The following is a 17,944-nucleotide window of genomic DNA, read 5'->3' as shown; positions in this document are numbered from 1 at the left end:
GAGAAAGCCCGCAGCTATCGGTTCTAAACGATACATGTGGAATGGATTCTGCAGACGTACATTCGATTTTTTTTTTTTTTTTACAACTAAAAGAATTTATTTACACTGACTGACATCTAGAATTAATCACGAGTCTCTTTCCAAATCACCAATCATGATAGTTCATTTATATACATTCATATACATACCCCTCTGCAAAATTATTATATCATTAAATATATCTTTATAATTCAAATTCATCATTGCAGGCAAAAACTTGATTTTACACAGTTTGCTAGTAAGACTATTTAGCAAACGATCCATCCATTCGTTCCATCGTATATTATAGTAAAAACTACTTCTCATACTTTCATAATTATTATGAACATATAATATAAAAGGCATCCAAGGCACAACTTGGGCGGTATGTACACTCAGGTGCAACGTAGGCTTCTCTTGGTTAAGAGTAATTATAGGAGGAGACATCCACAAGTGGCCTTTAATCTTAAGAGAACTCTGGGAGAGCCTAACTGAGAATCTCTTATCCTTGCACGTGGAAAACAGACAAACAGGGCAGGTATTGGGACACTTCTTCTTTCCACTTCCTTTTAACTAACAGAAGCCTAAATAGCACCAAACCGTACTCAAATACGTTAACTCGTAGCACTATAGTTTGTTACTTCAATGATTAACTAGGCCTTCGTTCATAGGTACAAGTTCTGCAAAATAATGAAAAAGATTAAGAAGCAATATCGGGTGATTTGGAAATGAGAATTGTGATACACTGTGCATCGATTAACAAAGAAATCAAGAAAAATATCAACAAAGAGTAAAAGCTCTAAACATAGGTATTACATATATGTAACTATTCATACATACATATTGCAATAAAGCATTGTGCTCGTTACGTGTGCGACAAGCCCGATATACCTAAAACATTAATTCACATCTGTTTTAATTGATATACATATTTTAAAACTTTATCAATACCAATTACAGCATTGTTTCAATAAAAAGAAGTATTGTCTTTTTTCTTTCTTAACTAAACAGATTTAACAGGTGATCATGAACAAAACGGTAAATGGTACGATAAGATAACGTTCTAATGAGTGAATATCTTTATTCCTCGTTGTAAAAAGACCTTTCTCTTGTTTAGAACGTAGGTTTATTGTCACATTTCCTTGTACGATTGGCATTTTTTTTAATCAATTCAAATACTCATCTTCATTGATTCAATAGTGCAAATATAGAGCATCGCTGATCACCCACACATAATTTGCTAAATTTGGTAGCAAAGAATCACAGCTAGGTACATCGACAAATAAGTAAGAGCAAGCGGCAGTGACTTCTGTTCCACAGTTCTCAAGTACTCTTAGATAACGTTATTATGATCCGTATACCGTCTTCATACTTGTAATTGAAATATACATACGTAGAATATACATAAAAAAAAAATAATTTGTAAAATAACTATGAAGTTATCATCAAGCCAGAAGATCATTCGAATACAAATCACATCACAGGTATTTCCGATTACAACATTGAGGTCAAAAATTTGCGCTTTTTTTCAGTAATACCTGTGTATCTTAATTAAGCAAAATTAATAAAGTAGTCAGTGTAGGTAAACTGTTCTTCTGTTATAAATTACATAAAAAGACACGGACAAGAGCATTATTTATAATGATTTGTTGACGCTTATGACACTTCCCCACGTTTTTTAATTTTTATTTAATCTCAACTAAATATTCATGACCTTTCTAGCTCATTACCGCATGTATGCGATAGATGATTCGGTACGTTCAATATTGTAATGGTACTCTCACAGAACACGTATATTTATTATTCTAAAGTTTACAGTAACATGTTTTTTATAACCGAATATTTTTTATGCAAAATTCAACGTTTATTTTTTATCGTCAAGGCTTATATTGTCTGTTTATTTACAGAAATAACTAGTTTAATTTGAGAAAGATAAAGCATCACATACATACGATTTTGGCACTTTTCAGAATTCAACTAATAAAACCTTTTCGATTTTTTACAAAATGTAATACCAATCGTTTAAATTGCACACAATACCATGCACGTAATTGATATACTTTCTTTTTCATATGTACATTAACTTCTGTTTAAAGTTTAAAATTTACAAATACTTCTGAAAAGTGCAAAGTTAATGTATAATTCTTATATTACTTTCAAATTTGACAAGCTGCAAATATGACTCTATGTTAGTTGTCACATTAGTTTCTTATAAGGCTACATCCAAAGGCTTACATTACACGAATGTTAGGGAACATTGCACAAAAAATATTTTTTATTTTTCATACGCATTATCGAATATATTTAATATTTCAATATGTCATCGGATGCAGTTAACTTTCAAATGTTAACGTGAGATCAGCATCTGATGTCTATATTGAAATATTAATTGCATTTTCATTAGTAAAATCGAAATTAATTACATTTATATTATAGTCTTCATTATAGTAGTAAATTTCAATAATCTAAGGTTTGTTTAGGCATAAATCAGATGCTTCAAAAGCATGCATATTATTTTTAAAACCGTGAATGTCATAATGTTATTTGATTGAAATTTAAATCATTGATTTCTATTAGCTTCTAATTGTTGTCGTTTCAGTTTAGCTGATTTGTTTTTCAATTTGTAATTTTCATATACATCTTAAATAGCAAACTAACGAAGCCATTCATGATATAGCATTAGGAAACATTTTCATAACAATTTTCCATATAAAATAATGTATTAAATGTAGTTGAATATATTTGAAAAATATGATTTTTCTTATATATGTAAGACGTTATATTTTTACTAGAATTCCTTTCCTATGTAACAGCCAAAAAATTGTACAGCTTTTATGCGCACATTATGATCTCTGAAATTTTTTTCTTACTAAGGATCACATTCAATACTTATTGACTTTTGCAATCCGTTACTTTCATACAAATTATATTATCAACTTTCTTCATTATGCTTATACGAAATAGGTCTCATATTGGGACAGCATTTTTTTTTCACTTACCATTTCTTCTATTTTTTTTTTAAATCTCTTTCAATGTCTATATTACTATCGCACTATTTAATATTAAAAACTGCTCTTGAATCTGGTTTTTACCTACATATCACTATTTTATCTTCTTCCTATTAAACATGAAGCACAAATTATGATACAGAACTTATAGCATTGTGGGGAGAACCCATTTGTGTCAACACTTTATCCAACCACTGTAAGGGTCCATGTAAGTGTGCTTCAATCCAACAAGGTGTTGATGTAACATCTTGTCGATGATACTCGGCACCCCAGCCTTTAACAAATGACATTCTGCAACAAATATATATATACACATACATATTATCAATAATATTTTCAAGTATTAATCTTTTTAAATGTAGCAAATGTTTACCTTATAGTACACATTTTTGTTAACTCATATACTGCTTCAAAACCATGATTAACACTTTGTGAGAGCAGCTGAGCAAACTCTTGATTATTAAATATTTTCAGTGAACATCCTGGTGGAATCTTACAAACTGTACTAGGATGAAATCCATGATGATGATTACAATTTCTAGATTGCACAAATATAGCAGAATCAGACAAACATTCTGCATAAACTTCACCACCTACATAATAAAGGTGTACTCCTTTTCCTATGTGTCTTCTTGTATTTTCAATAGTTGAGTTTCGATTTACATTAGACAATTGTCCAAGACAAAAACGATCAGAGTTGTTACTCGGATTTGTAAAGCCATCCACAATAACAGAATGAGAATGACAGTGAAATACTTCACCCACTCTACAGTTTAATTCATAATATGCAATAGAGGCCCAATAAGGTGGTTCTTGGTAGCACACAGGTGCTACTTCAGCTGATCCACTTGTATCCATTGCCACTGGATCTGGTGGTGGTGATTGTCCAGGCTGTGAACCATCTTCTGGCGGAGAATATGCTGGAGGTGGTGTTTCTGGCAATCCATTAGTACCATACGGACTTTGTGGATTTGGCGATGTTGTACTTCCTGGACTGGGAACAGATCCAACAGAAGACATAGGTGAAGTTGGATTTACACCACCAGTAGATCCAGCATTAAATCCACTGGATGAGTAGGATACATTATGTGGCATTGTTGGTTCTGCTATTTGTTGAAATGGCAATAATGAATGTCCAGGAGCATATTCTGAATGTCTAGGTACCAGTACCGGTGGTAATACTGGACTCTCCACTCTTTTATAATGATAAGGATTAATGCAAACTTCTTTCTGTTTTGCAGAAAAAGGGTATTGACATAATTCCAATGGTTTAAGTTCATGGTGCGATTGCAAATCCGGCCATCTCCATACTCGACAATAAATTACATGTGGTAAACCTTTACGGTGTGAAACTTGCAATCTTCCATCTAAGCTTCTTGGAATTGTTACACATTTACTAGGTGTACCTGGGCAGCTTAAAGCACGTTCTAGTTCTTCTATTGCACCTTTTCGCTTTTTTAATTTTTTTACTAAAGAATCAACTGCCTTCTCTGCCCACTTTTCCTCTTCATCACCCTGTTTCCATCCAAGTAACTTCTTAACAGCAGGACTAGTGAATGAAAATAAGCTATTCAATGAAGACATAGGTCCAGAACTTGAGGATCCCTCTTCATCATCCATGTTAAAAAATACTGTAATATATAATCTACACCTATGTTTTATATAGTTCTTCCGTTTCTAAACAACCTGTAATTCAAAACAACACATATTTTCTACCTCTAACATTGTTTGATATAGTTAATACAAACATCTTTTGTACATGTAATTTATGTATTTTATTTACAAATTAAGAAGTTATATACATATCTAAAGCAGTACAAAACTGTCCAAGTACATTAAATTAAACAAACAAAAAGAACGAATAAAGTCAAGAAAGAAATATTATATTAAATGTGAGGTTAGATGTCTTGTAAACTTGATATACAGCATCCATCAAACGCAAATATAACAATAAAGTATCAGAAACATAAATTTAAAAAAATTCTATAAGAAAAATAATTAGTAATAAATTGCATATGCACTTACGTAGAATTGCCTAGCGATCCAGCATTGTTTTTACTACAATCTCCCACTCCTGTTACCACATTCTTGACGCCAACCTTTCAATCTCTATCTCTTTCACTCCTTTCAGTGGCAGAGTCAGGGCATTTACAACAAGCAATAGTATAGAGAACTTTTAGAATTTCAGGAAGTATTTACTCACAGACCTTCTTGCGTACTCACCAAAAATTAAACACCTAAAAATTATTTTAACATAACACAATACTTCAAACAATATTTATTCTTTTCATATTTCGCATGCAGTTTTAATTACAAATATTTATCGTAGAAAGAACGAAATGTCGAATAACAGTATTATGGCGTTGCAAGAACATCATGGCGTCTTGTTTATAAAGACTGAATCCTGCGAGAACTATACGCTTTAACAATTCTATATAGTTTGCTTACGATTTGTCAAGTTCTTCTATTATTATATTCTTCTGTTGAAAAATAAACGTCTTTTATACACTTTATTTCTAACATGTAAACATAATTTATGTATACGTTTACGTACAACAGTAATATGCACTCATCGCACTACGCAACGACAATGTATTCAACGATAAGGGCTGATCGTAGATGACTCACTTGAAAAAAATGATACATTAGAAATTGTTATAAAATTTCAACGCAAGAAAAAGTATTTTTTTATATTTTTAAAATCATCTTTTTTAAAGTTTATTGTTAATTTAATTAATGATCATATATAATAAAATTTTTATTACTTTCGTGTTTCATTAGATCGATTAGAGCAAAAAACAAAAAGCCGTGATTGGTACGGGTTGAACGTGGAAAAGGAGGGAGATTTGATTGTTTTAATTATCAATTATCATTGTAAATATACAAAATACTGTATTAAGTGATAAAAAAATTATTATATAATCGTATAGAATTTTATATACATATATTTTTATCAATAAACGTACTGTTTCGCTAATGCTCGTAAAAATTTTGCTTTCCGAATATTCGCAGCCTCTCGTTGTATCTCCTCGTTATTATTTGAATTTAATTCCAATAAACCAATCACTTTGATCTAGAATAAGAATTTTACAAAAACATATATAAATCTAGTAAGTAATATATTTAAATAAATGAATATTTAACTACTAACCGCTAACTGTTTTCTATGATGTTCGCCGCGCTTTGTATGCAAATGAATGAGATACTCAAGTATTGTAGTATCCCAAATGCAATGATAATATGCATCCATAGCATCAGCCGAAGCACAACTTTTCTGATCACTCGCTGCCATTTTAAATGCTAAAGAATAATCTACTTCTTCTAAAAATTGGCATAAAACGGCAGCTTGAGTATAACATTGTAGATGAGCGCAACATTTTATCATACGTCTGTATACAAGATCATCAATCTGTAAACGTGGTACTGGTTGACTGAATAGATCACTGGCAACCATAATAGCTTCTAAATAATACTTTATTGCACTTTCGTAATATCCTAAAACTAAAAGTATTATATTAGCATGCTGTTATTGACAAAATGTTATTTTAACACTTACCAAAATTAAGATCTCCCATCAGTCTCAACCAAGGAACGTTACTTGGATAATATTTTAAAGCCTGCGTTAAGAGTTGAAATAATAATTCTCCTATACTTCTGATGTTATAAGAATTGGCACTGTAAGATCATATGTATATGTTATTAGAAAATTATATAAATTTTAAGCTTAAGAGCTTACTTTGGTACACCAGCTGGCCAAAGTGAAAGATACTGTGTATGTAACTCAAGGCTGGATTCATCGCGTAAAACGTTTCGTAAACGTGCTAGCAATGAAATAACAACGGTAAGAACCATAGGTTCGCGTAATCTATTAAGGGTACCATTTATGCTAGCGATAACATCTCTTGAAGCACTACCGGTACTAGTACCGCTATTACCACTGTTACTTCGTTTCTGTGGTTGATCTCTACTCGGTCCAAATGCAGCTAAAACTAAAAATATAACAATAGAATGATATGCGAGACACCGAACAATGTATTACATAAGGTTTATGAAACCTACCCATATCCCAAGCTTCTCTTGGAAATTTCCTATTTCCCTTGTACTTTATAATGTCTTGACAAACACTACTGATAGCTGCAGCAAATTCCGAGTAACTCCAACGTTTTTCTAAACTTGTAAGATAGTCCCACTCAGCCATATTTAAAAGAAAAACAGTACAATACTCAATAATTTCTTGACGTGGAATAACTTGATCGGTTGCTTGTAATGCTCCAAGGCATTGCTTACACCTTGTAACTAAACTTTGTGTATCGCATATATTTGTTGCTGGCCATGCATGAAGACACCTCCATATTTCAACAAGAAGGCTCTCCCAATTCACCAATTTACATAACTTAAATATTAATGTGTTACCACTTTGTGTATGTTGCTGTGCTTCTTTCTCTAATACATTTAAAATTTCAATTGCCCCTTCAAAATCTTTAGACATTACCAACTCCCTACTTTTTGCTAACAACACATATGAATAATCTTGAAGGAAACCTCTAGGAAGTGACATTACAACACTTTGCAATGGAATAGGTAATTCCCAACAACTATTTACATGCCATAAAGGTTTCATTCGATGTTTTCCATCTAAATGTACCAATATTTCGTGAATTTCAGTAGTGTTATACGAGTGTATTAACTTTTGCTCTAATTCAAATATTTCTATCTTTGGGCTTTCTGCAATTAGAATTTATCATCATATTATTTCATAGTTACTTAATACATCAAATTAGATAATTAACATTTATATACTAACGGGTATACGTCGCTAATGATATACCCCAGTCATTTTTTAACAATAACTCCGGTAATTCAAGTTCTTCGTCAGTAGCTGATTTTCTAATTTCTTCCAATTCTTTTTCATCAAACAGTGCGATATATGAAGGATCACCAAGTATTTTGGAAGCAATTCCCTCAGTATTACTCATATGTACAAGGTAAAGAAGATACCGGGAAATACGTTTTTTATCCATAGCAGTTGCTTTTTCCAAAACATGTCCAAGTGCCTAAAAACAAATTCTTATATAGCATGAATGATACAAAAATCGATATGAACAATCTGAAGTAAAGGATATAATTTTACCCAAAAAAATACATCAACCCCTTTATTTCCAGCTGCTTGTATTTCTGTTACATAATCACCAAGAATAACATTACCATCCAAAATTTTTCGAACCAAATTTAAACACTGAATTTGAAGCAAAAGATCGCGAGCTACTACAATCTTCCTATTAACAGATCCTCCCTGTACATCAAGTTCTAAATTATCTCTATAAACTTGTGGAATTTCTCTAGCAATATTATCCGCTTGTAAAATTTGTAATATATTCTACAACAAAACTCAATGTTAATACATTATGTATAAATAAGTTCTCTAAATAACATTTAATTATACATACAGTGTACTGATCTTTGACCGAAGTTTGTAATTGTTGAGTAAGACTAGAAGTAACTCCTTCTACAGATACTTCGCATGCTAAGCAGCAGCCATCTAAACATTCCTTCTTAATTCTACAATATAATCGCTTTTCTAAACTATCAAGTTTATAAAATAATTCCTTTGCTTGTATAGTATGCCGTTTTGCTTCTTGATATTCCTCTTTTAATAAATGAAATCTTGCTAGATCATAATGTATCTAAAAGTGTCAAAGTAATGAACCATAATATAGAATAATAATAATAATAAATGAAACATTAAAAAGAAATATGCTAATTATACCTGACATTTAAATTCATCTAGGCTTATAGAATACATGTTTTCCCAATTTTGTTTAATTTCAGTGCTATCTTCTGTTAACATTTGAAAAGTATCAAAGGACAACATTTTTGGTTTTATGTCATTAGTTTCAAGAATATTATTTAAAAAATTTATACTGTTAGATACTTGGGCTTCTAATTTTCTAATTATATCATCTATTACTCCAGGAGGGACATAAGTTGATTCCTGAATACCTGGACTAACATAAAAATCATTTTACAATTGATAGATATTTCAATCAACTGTGTTGTAAACATTTGAAATCTTACATATGAAGAAACTGTTGCTTAGATTGTTTGTTATTTAAAGCTCTATAAATAATTGCTCTTATGTGCCATCTATGATAAAGAACAATTGTAAATAAAGCTTGGTCAGAAATTGAATGTATCGTAAATTCAGGTACTACAGGGATTTCAACAGATAAATCTGATGTCACATAGAAAAGATCTTGTAGCAATGTCAATTGTATTGGTAATGGCAATTTTTTTGCTAATATATCTAAATCCCATTTTAAATATGCTGCTACTTTCAAAGAAAGAATCTTCAAAGCGAGATTTCTATGAGTTAACTTATTTGTAGTATTAGGTTTTGTATCATTTGTTTCTGTATCAACAATTTTCACTTCATTTTCCTTCTGTTCTGAATTGATTGTCATAAATTTGATTATCAAATCTGTAGCTGAAGGATCTAAAATAATAATAATGATGATAAAATCAAGACAGTCGCCTTACTAAATGTTGTTTATTGTTTATATTACAAATATTAAGGTTAAATAGTTATTTACCGGGTGAAGATTTAGATAAATGTTGTTGTAACAGAGATGGATTTAATAAAAATTCAAACCAAAGAATTGTATCAGGTGATATTGGCACTGTGCCTGGTCTTAACAAATCTACATCCATCATTGCATCGTTTTTGACTAAAACATTCAACCATTCAACGTTACGGTGATGCAAGCGTCGAGGCCGAATTCCGCGTCGGTATAATAGTCAACGTTTCATCAAAAATTAGGCCGAACAGAAATTGATTTAAGCGCCACCTCAGTTATTGCATCCAACTAACGGCAGGTCTTTTTATAGGAGAGAAGTGTAGAATTTGACTTTACCGAAGATGCAATCTTTTCAAAAATTCAATAACTTTATTCTAAATAAATATTAATATTAACTTTTATGTACTTTTATTTAATTCATAATCTATTCAATTATCATTTTACAAATTATGAAACTACTTCTTTTTTAGAAAAAGTAAAATATTTAATTCAAAATATTTAAGTGCTTATACATCAAAGTACTGGAATGATTTAACTGTTCTGTTATGAACATATTTACAATACACGTAAAGTTTTTATGAAATCGTTTTTCATTAACAATCATTACATTTCTATTATTGTAAATACATTTAAATGTATTATGAATATATTTCTTTATCTCTCAATTTTTCTTTTTCTTTGTATATATTGCTATAGACAAAATTTATATTTTTCTCATAAATATATATTGTACTTTTTTTCATTGTAGACTATTTAAATCTCCACATAGATTCTGTGATTTTTTTGGTATTCAACCCTTTTTTTCAATTTTGTACCTCCTTTCATCATGTACCAATAATGGTAAATTTTAAATGCAATTCATTGCATTTATCAAGATTTCATGCATCTCAAATTCCTTACAAGTCAATTAAAAAGTAGACATCGTTCCAAGATGCCTAACTTTATGCTAGAAATGGATAAACCAAAGTGCATCTTTATCTCAGATATAATCAATACCACGTTATTTCCTTCACGTGGCATTTCATACAACTTATGATTTTGCTGTTTGTTTTGTTTGTTCTTCAGATTTTGTATCTTCAGCTAAAAGAGCATTTAGATCTATATCTTGAAAATTCACAGAATGTTGACTTGAACCTAAAATCATTAGTGTAATTCAAAAATTGATTTCTTGGCATAATAAAATAACATACCTGCATGTGCAAGAAACAAGTCTTTCAAGAAACCTAATTCTTTTGTGAGCATTTTAATTTTTTCTTCAAGTAATTCATTCTCTGTTTTAAGCTGATTCACACGTTCTAATGTTTGTTGAGTACGTAATTTACTTTTAACCCTTGACCGTTTCACAGCCTGTAACAAATATTAATATTAACAAGTCAAATAAATATACACATTTTACTTTTAACGAACTTATTAAATACTGATTTACTTGATTATTTCTATCTCTACGCCTTCTATAATCTTCATCATCTCCTTCTTCTGAAATCTGCCGCTTTCTCTTATTTCCAGATGAAGTATTTTCTTTATTTTTTGGTGCCATCTGTAACCAGACGCCATGTTATAAAAACTTCAAAATTATATGTATATTATTTAATTATAAATTAAAACGTTATATTATGTTAATTGAACGTCTTTCAGTGCATTATTCAATTTGTAAAAGATATATTATTATATCTATAAACAAGATATATAATGAATCAGTTTTTTCAGGTTGTTGTCAATTACTTTTTGTACAATATTTACATAGAGTATTTGAATGTGTACATACATACAGCACAATTACAAATGTATATGAAATAGTGCGTCGCATAAATCAGGGTCAATGTTTTTGGGGCATATAATAAACTCAAAACGTTAAGTTTGCGAAACACCATTGAGTGATGAAAGATGTCGTGCTTCATACAATCTATTTTACTCACCTTTATGTTTTATATAGATATTTATATTCAATTTCACTTAATAAACTCATGAAACTCCAAAAATTCACACTTTAACTACCAGTAAGTCACTAATGGGTATCACGGTAAAATATAATTCAGATACGTCATGTAGATGATGCAATGCTATTAAAAAACAAGCTTGCAGGTGATATACGAGATGGTATGAACTGCACTCTACTGGTACTTTTTTACACTAGACAAAATAACGTTTATCAAACGTGATTTTTCTTATCGATATAGTGTCTCTTTTTTTTATTACCTTACATTTATTATAGGCACTATATACATATAACGATAGAATGTTCTCAAAATAATGATAAACCATAAATGGTTTTTAAAAATGTAGGTTGCTTACGAATATTGGCTTAAAATTTAAGTTTCTTCATTATAACATTAATTGTTCTTTCATTATAATTTTCATTTATTCACTTTCCGAACCACTTTCACCGCTGCCGCTACCAGATCCACTACCACTTCCGGAACCAGTGTCACTACCAGTGAATGATCTTGATCTTGAACGAGATCTTGATTTTGAGCTTGACGATGATCCAGATCGAGATTTGGCTGGAGATCTAGATCGAGATTTAACTGGTGATCCAGATCGAGATTTAACTGGAGACGCAGAACGAGATCTTGAAGGTGACTTTGAATTAGAAGAATTTCTGGATTGTGGAGTACGAGATCTTGATCTTGATTTACTACGTGATCTAGAAGGAGATCGTGATTCAGAGCGCGAACGAGAAGCAGATCTAGATTTTGATGGCGAATGGGAACGAGATTTTGAACGAGAACGGGATTTTCTACTAGATGCTCGAGAAGATGCTCTAGATGATGCTCTTGATTCAGCTTCGTTTTCAAAACCATCTGAAACAGATTACAAAAAGTCATTTTAAACAGTTTTTTTAAAGAGAGAATCATAACAATTTTTAAATGTAATGCTATTAACCCCTTTCTTCTGGTTTTTCGACTTCTTGTTGAGGTTCTTCCTCTTCCTCCTCTTCCTCTTCTTCATCTTCGTCTTCTTCTCCTGGTGGTTCCAATTGCTTTTCCCTGTACCTTTGCATTTTAAATTCATTAGCGTTGAGTGGTCTGTGTCTTACTATCAGCCTTGTATTATTCGGTTGCTGTCCAACTTTTTGACGACGTTTACTAAGGCGTACTCGCGTTTCCAGTTCATTATAATATACCTGCAACGTAAGTAATTAAATTTTATATCTTATATTTTGAATAAATAATTTCATATTTAACCTACCCCATCTTGCCTTATAACAAGGAAATAATTTTCTTCGTATCCCTTTGAAGCTTTACTTTTTACATTCCAGTTATATTCCCTAGCCATTTTATACTCATATTCTTCATCATCTGCATAGTCAATTCCAGCTGTGAAATCCCTCCTACGTTTTTCTAAGGTTTCATCTAAAGGTAAGAAGTATGCTACAAATTGTTCACCACTTTCATCCATTACACCTCTGCAACAATACATACATTATAATATCTTGTGCATATTGTATACAAATAACTAATAAAATTTACGAAGAATAAATTTACCGAATCATAGCTTGTGACATTTCTTCGATCTGAGCTGGAACAGAACGACCCGTTGGAGCTGGATCTGAATCAAATATGACTTGTGCACAAGGATATTTCCATAGCTGAAAAGAATCAATGACAACATTATAGAAAAATGAAAATATTTTACATATATTTAATATAGATTATTAATTCTAAATACCTTAAAATCAGGAAATACTGGTAAAATCTCTACAGGTACTACATTTGGTTTACTGTAATGTCTTTCAATTGGTTTCTTATTATCTTCAAATGTTTTCTCTATAGCTTTTATTTGACTTTCACGATCCATATATAATGTTTCTTCCTAAAAACAAAAACACAAATATAAAATTTCATACATGGGAATGCATAATTAAAGTAAAAGTATAGATCTATTAACTCACTTTGAAATTTTTCTTAATGCTGTAACCAACTTTAGCTTCAACCTTATCAACAGTCTGTGGTTGAAATCTGGTTTGTTCTGTAGAAATATATTCTGTACGTCTGAGCCAAGAAACACTTCTGGCATGGTGTCTGGATCTTTTAGAATCTTGTGGAGTAAGAACATCTTCTTCGAGAAGTTTTTCATCAGCAGGATCTAACTGTGCATTCACATCTCCAGCATATGTGTCTTTATTGATAAGATCAATCTCCACACCTAAGTCATGTTCTGTTAATACTTCATATTTATAGTTACGTTCCAATGAAGTTGGATTATATTGAATAAACCTAGAAATATTTCTTAGTTGTACATTACCCAAGGAACTTTTAAAATATAAACATGCAAAACTTACCGAGTGGATTCAAAAGGATATGTAATAAACTTGGGATCAAATGGTATATCAGGCAAAGTATTGCAATATTTAACTCTACATATTAACTCAGACCTGAAATAAAAGTATTAAAGAAGTTATATTAATATCAAAAATGTAAAGGTTAACATTTGTAATTGTTACCTTTTCTCAGCTGGTCTAGCTGTACGTTTATCTCTATCTGCAGCGTTACCATTAGTCTGAATTGTTGGAGCCATTTTATATTAATTAAATGGAACCTAATAATATTTTATACATCACAATTAAATTTCATTTAACACAACGTCATACATGTAAACCGCATTTTGTATAATTACTGTGTTGTGTATGGATGAAGTAATTTTGTACAACGCCATCTAGTTAAGAAATAGTATTTAAATTTAAATTTAAGCTGAAATATCCATTTCTTAAAAATATTGTATATAACAATTATAGTATGCATATTCTATATAAAAAATAATACCTATTTAAGAATTTAATCTTTATACGACATTCATATAATATTGAGTACAGTGTGTAGGTCTCCCGAGAAAAAGCAGTGATATACAGAAAGCAAAAATTCTCAAAATCTTACATTTTTACAATATTAATATTAGAAGTGATTTAGAAACAAAATAATATAATTCTCCCCAAGCCTATACATATACATGGGATCTCTAACCCTTTATACATTGTCAGTCTTCACATAACTGCCACCGGGGCTGAAGGGGTGGATTGGAAACCCGGAGTCCCTCTTCCCTTCGCCTCTAGAGAGGAATTTCCCAATGGAAACCTACCATGCTCGATACTGTATATAGGAATGATAAAATGTAATATTTAATAAAGCTATCCTCTAGTTAAACCTCCAAAAATAAAAATAAGTTTTACGTTTCATGCAATTTTAGTACGCAGGCGTTCATTCAACTATAGTATTGATTTTAATGCGCAATGTCACGCAACTAGTATGGTCTCACTTTGAAGTGCGAACATTGCTGCTCTTAACTAATTAAACTGCTGTATAAGGAAGGTATTGTTCTAGACTTTATTACAATAAACGAAACGGTGTCTAGCAAGAATTCGATTGAAAAACATGGTTGGACCAAATGTTTCTTTGTGACTAACCGTTAAGGAAGGTGGAACAACCTCAGCCCCAGGCGCATCCTTTAGGACACCTTCCGAACACGAGCGAGTAAATACGGAGCTCGCAACGCTTTGTAAGGTGAGCTACAAAGATACATTAGTTGTACAAAAATGAAATAAACATGATACTAACAAAATCAAACAATTAAATCATCTTAAGTTGTAAATAAATATAATAAAATGCCTTAGAGACTAGCGTCAAGTTTCAAATCAATGGCGGGGTAAACAATTTTATCACTTTTAAAGTATTTAGATTTAAAATTGAACTTAAATTTAACATTTAATTGATGATTAATGATTAAAATTTTATCAAAATATTATCAACCTTCTTAGGTGTATCCTGTAAGCCCTGTAACAGGGCCCGGGGCAGCGAGATCCGTATGGGAATTAAGTCCCGATCCCGACATGGTCGGGCATCTACCAAATACTCCGATTTCTAGCACCACTCATCAAAATCATGGATCTGCTAAGGATTCTGAACTGCGACAGAGAAGCGGTCCTGACGACAACATTTATGCCGACGAAACTACTCCCGGTCAAACTCCGTCTAACGAAACCAAACAGATCTTCGAACTACTTAGATCCGGGTAGACTTGTTATCCTAATATTGTTCGTATTAACAGTGAACTAAGGTGAAAAAATATTAAAAAATGTAATGTTTATTTAGGGAAATAACGGCTGTGGATGAATTAGTAGAAAAGAATGGTTTAAGTGTATTAAGCGCAAGGGATGAATGGGGATATACCCCAGCCCATTGGGCTGCTCTGGATGGAAACATCGAAGTTAGTTTGTATAATTAACTTCATGAAATTCATACAGCAATTACGATGAAAAAGCTATGTTTTTATTTATAAATGAAAATCTATATGCAATAGGTAATGAGATACTTAATAGAACGAAATGGACCAGTTGATCTTTCTTGTCTTGGAATTCAAGGACCGAGACCGATACATTGGGCTTGCCGGAAAGGTCATAGTGCGTTAGTTCAAGTGTTATTAAAGGTATTGAAATTAAGTAAAATTGCAATTGCATATAAAATTACGATTTGATTACCTTTCTCTTATTTATTCTAGGCAGGTGTTGCTGTTAATGCAGCAGATTTTAAAGGCCTAACTCCTTTGATGACTGCCTGTATGTTTGGAAAATTTGCAACAGCAGCATTTTTATTAGGGTCCGGTGCATTAGGACATTTAACAGATATAAACGGTGATACTGCCCTTCATTGGGCTGCATATAAGGGTCATGCAGAACTAATAAGATTACTCATGTATAGTGGAGTAGATTTACAAAAACCAGATTACTTTGGATCTACTCCACTGCACTTAGCATGTCTTTCTGGCAATCTCAGTTGCGTTAAAATATTGTGTGAGAAAAGTAAAATTGAATTAGAACCTCGTGATAAAAATGGTAAAACACCGTTACAGCTGGCTAAAAGTCACAGACATTCTGAGATTATAAGAATACTTCAAGCTGAACAAAAGCGACGGTCTAGATGGATTCCACCTATCAATGAACTTTGGTTTGTATTTTCGTCTTTCGTATAATGTATGCAGAATAATGTATTAATATCCATTTATTTTTAAGGGCATTATTATTTGGCGGAGCTGGCAACAGTAAAGGTCCTATATTATTATTTATGGTATCAGTTCTTTTATGGGGATATCCAATGTACTTACTAAAATGTATCCCATTAACGTGGAACCTCTTACGCGGTAGTCATTATTGCTTTATTTATTGGAACATTGTTATGTGGATTTCATGGATTGTAGCAAATAGAAGAGATCCTGGTTACATACCACAAAACAGTGAAACTTATTATAGAGCAATCAACCAGGTATTATTTGAAAATATTGACATCATGTAGTATTGAATATTATAAATGATATACACGTAACGATCTCTATTTTAGATTCCATACTTCGATAAATGGAAGAAACGAAATGTATTGTTATCTCGATTATGTCACAGTTGTAGATGCTTCAGACCGCTAAGGGCTAAACATTGCAGAATATGTAATAGATGTGTTACATATTTCGATCATCACTGTCCTTTTATATACAACTGTGTGGGTTTAAGAAACAGGTAAATTATAAAATTATACATACAATATAAAAATTATATTACTTATAACATGCTTACTAATCGTTACTCATTAATAAATTATTATTACAGAATGTGGTTCTTCTTGTTCGTCATGTGTGTAGCAATAAATTGTTCTTTTACAATTTATTTTGCCTGCTACTGTATGGCAATTGAAGGAATCCAATTACTATATGTGTTGGGGGTACTAGAAGCTTTAGTGTTTTGTGGACTTGGATGGATTCTAACATGCACTTCGGTAATTATAAAATATACTTTTATACCATATGAAATATTTGTCTGGATTCATAGTAACTTATCTTCTTTTACGTAGGTATTACATGCTTGCATGAACTTAACCACAAATGAAATGTTTAACTATAAACGATATTCATATTTAAGAGATAAGAAAGGAAGATATTTAAATCCATTTAGTAGAGGTCCTGTTCTCAATTTTATCGAGTTCTTTCTTTGTCCTCCAAATCACCAGGCAAACAATCCTCAAAATTACCAAATACTTTCAGAAGATATCATGTAAACTATTACGAAACCACTATTTTATAACAATATTACACTTCTAAAAGATAAAAATATTGATTATATAATTATTTTTGTTTTAAATAATTATACAATATCTGCACAAAACTTACATTATAAATGGCTTCAACATTATTATTAATATTATTAGCATTATTAATTAACATTAATATTATTTTATATATAATATTAAACGTATAGCATAATAATTCATTAAATAATTTATTAACTTACATTAAAAATTTATTACACCTCTATATAAATTTCTAAAAAGTTGATTGAACAGGATTTTAAATATAGTCTCATTA

At 31.2% G+C, this 17,944-nt stretch overlaps 5 protein-coding genes across 6 annotated transcripts; 1 reads left to right on the top strand and 4 right to left on the bottom strand.

The window, feature by feature from the left end:
• Positions 1-66: 66 nt before the first annotated feature.
• Positions 67-5,619, bottom strand: Mad (mothers against decapentaplegic homolog 1). The gene is made up of 4 exons (XM_034318568.2): positions 5,475-5,619; positions 5,052-5,263; positions 3,400-4,712; positions 67-3,317 (listed from the first exon to the last, which is right to left on the bottom strand). Exons 3-4 carry the CDS (start codon positions 4,644-4,646, stop codon positions 3,158-3,160), a joined length of 1,407 nt encoding a protein of 468 aa, XP_034174459.1. The 5' UTR covers positions 4,647-4,712; positions 5,052-5,263; positions 5,475-5,619; the 3' UTR covers positions 67-3,157.
• A 195-nt stretch (positions 5,620-5,814) lies between these two features.
• On the bottom strand, positions 5,815-9,992 carry IntS8 (integrator complex subunit 8). Its single transcript, XM_034318549.2, has 11 exons — positions 9,617-9,992; positions 9,102-9,519; positions 8,794-9,031; positions 8,474-8,710; positions 8,158-8,403; positions 7,831-8,080; positions 7,086-7,751; positions 6,763-7,015; positions 6,583-6,701; positions 6,178-6,527; positions 5,815-6,099 (listed from the first exon to the last, which is right to left on the bottom strand). Exons 1-11 carry the CDS (start codon positions 9,735-9,737, stop codon positions 5,980-5,982), a joined length of 3,018 nt encoding a protein of 1,005 aa, XP_034174440.2. The 5' UTR covers positions 9,738-9,992; the 3' UTR covers positions 5,815-5,979.
• Positions 9,993-10,205: 213 nt separating this feature from the next.
• On the bottom strand, positions 10,206-11,674 carry Irbp18 (Inverted repeat binding protein 18 kDa). The gene is made up of 4 exons (XM_034318573.2): positions 11,518-11,674; positions 11,028-11,138; positions 10,792-10,948; positions 10,206-10,735 (listed from the first exon to the last, which is right to left on the bottom strand). Exons 2-4 carry the CDS (start codon positions 11,136-11,138, stop codon positions 10,632-10,634), a joined length of 372 nt encoding a protein of 123 aa, XP_034174464.1. The 5' UTR covers positions 11,518-11,674; the 3' UTR covers positions 10,206-10,631.
• Positions 11,675-11,810: 136 nt separating this feature from the next.
• atms (RNA polymerase II-associated factor 1-like protein antimeros) lies at positions 11,811-14,235 on the bottom strand. The gene is made up of 8 exons (XM_034318565.2): positions 14,046-14,235; positions 13,884-13,976; positions 13,494-13,818; positions 13,271-13,414; positions 13,087-13,190; positions 12,791-13,007; positions 12,485-12,725; positions 11,811-12,402 (listed from the first exon to the last, which is right to left on the bottom strand). Exons 1-8 carry the CDS (start codon positions 14,117-14,119, stop codon positions 11,960-11,962), a joined length of 1,641 nt encoding a protein of 546 aa, XP_034174456.1. The 5' UTR covers positions 14,120-14,235; the 3' UTR covers positions 11,811-11,959.
• Positions 14,236-14,450: 215 nt separating this feature from the next.
• Positions 14,451-17,944, top strand: Patsas (palmitoyltransferase Patsas). 2 transcript variants are annotated; one of them, XM_034318563.2, is made up of 10 exons: positions 14,451-14,710; positions 14,786-15,099; positions 15,354-15,607; positions 15,688-15,802; positions 15,896-16,021; positions 16,094-16,539; positions 16,605-16,854; positions 16,930-17,102; positions 17,193-17,358; positions 17,434-17,944. In XM_034318563.2, the coding sequence occupies exons 3-10, from the start codon at positions 15,426-15,428 to the stop codon at positions 17,635-17,637; spliced, it is 1,662 nt and encodes a 553-aa protein (XP_034174454.1). In that variant the 5' UTR covers positions 14,451-14,710; positions 14,786-15,099; positions 15,354-15,425; the 3' UTR covers positions 17,638-17,944. The 2 variants fall into 2 exon arrangements, with proteins under 2 accessions (XP_034174454.1, XP_034174453.1); XM_034318562.2 differs by having other exon boundaries at positions 14,451-15,099.

Source organism: Osmia lignaria, chromosome 6 (assembly GCF_051020975.1).
Source record: "Osmia lignaria lignaria isolate PbOS001 chromosome 6, iyOsmLign1, whole genome shotgun sequence".
Lineage (NCBI taxonomy): Eukaryota > Metazoa > Arthropoda > Insecta > Hymenoptera > Megachilidae > Osmia > Osmia lignaria.
The sequence above is the reverse complement of the archived record's forward strand: the minus strand, read 5'-3'. Positions and strand labels throughout refer to the sequence as shown.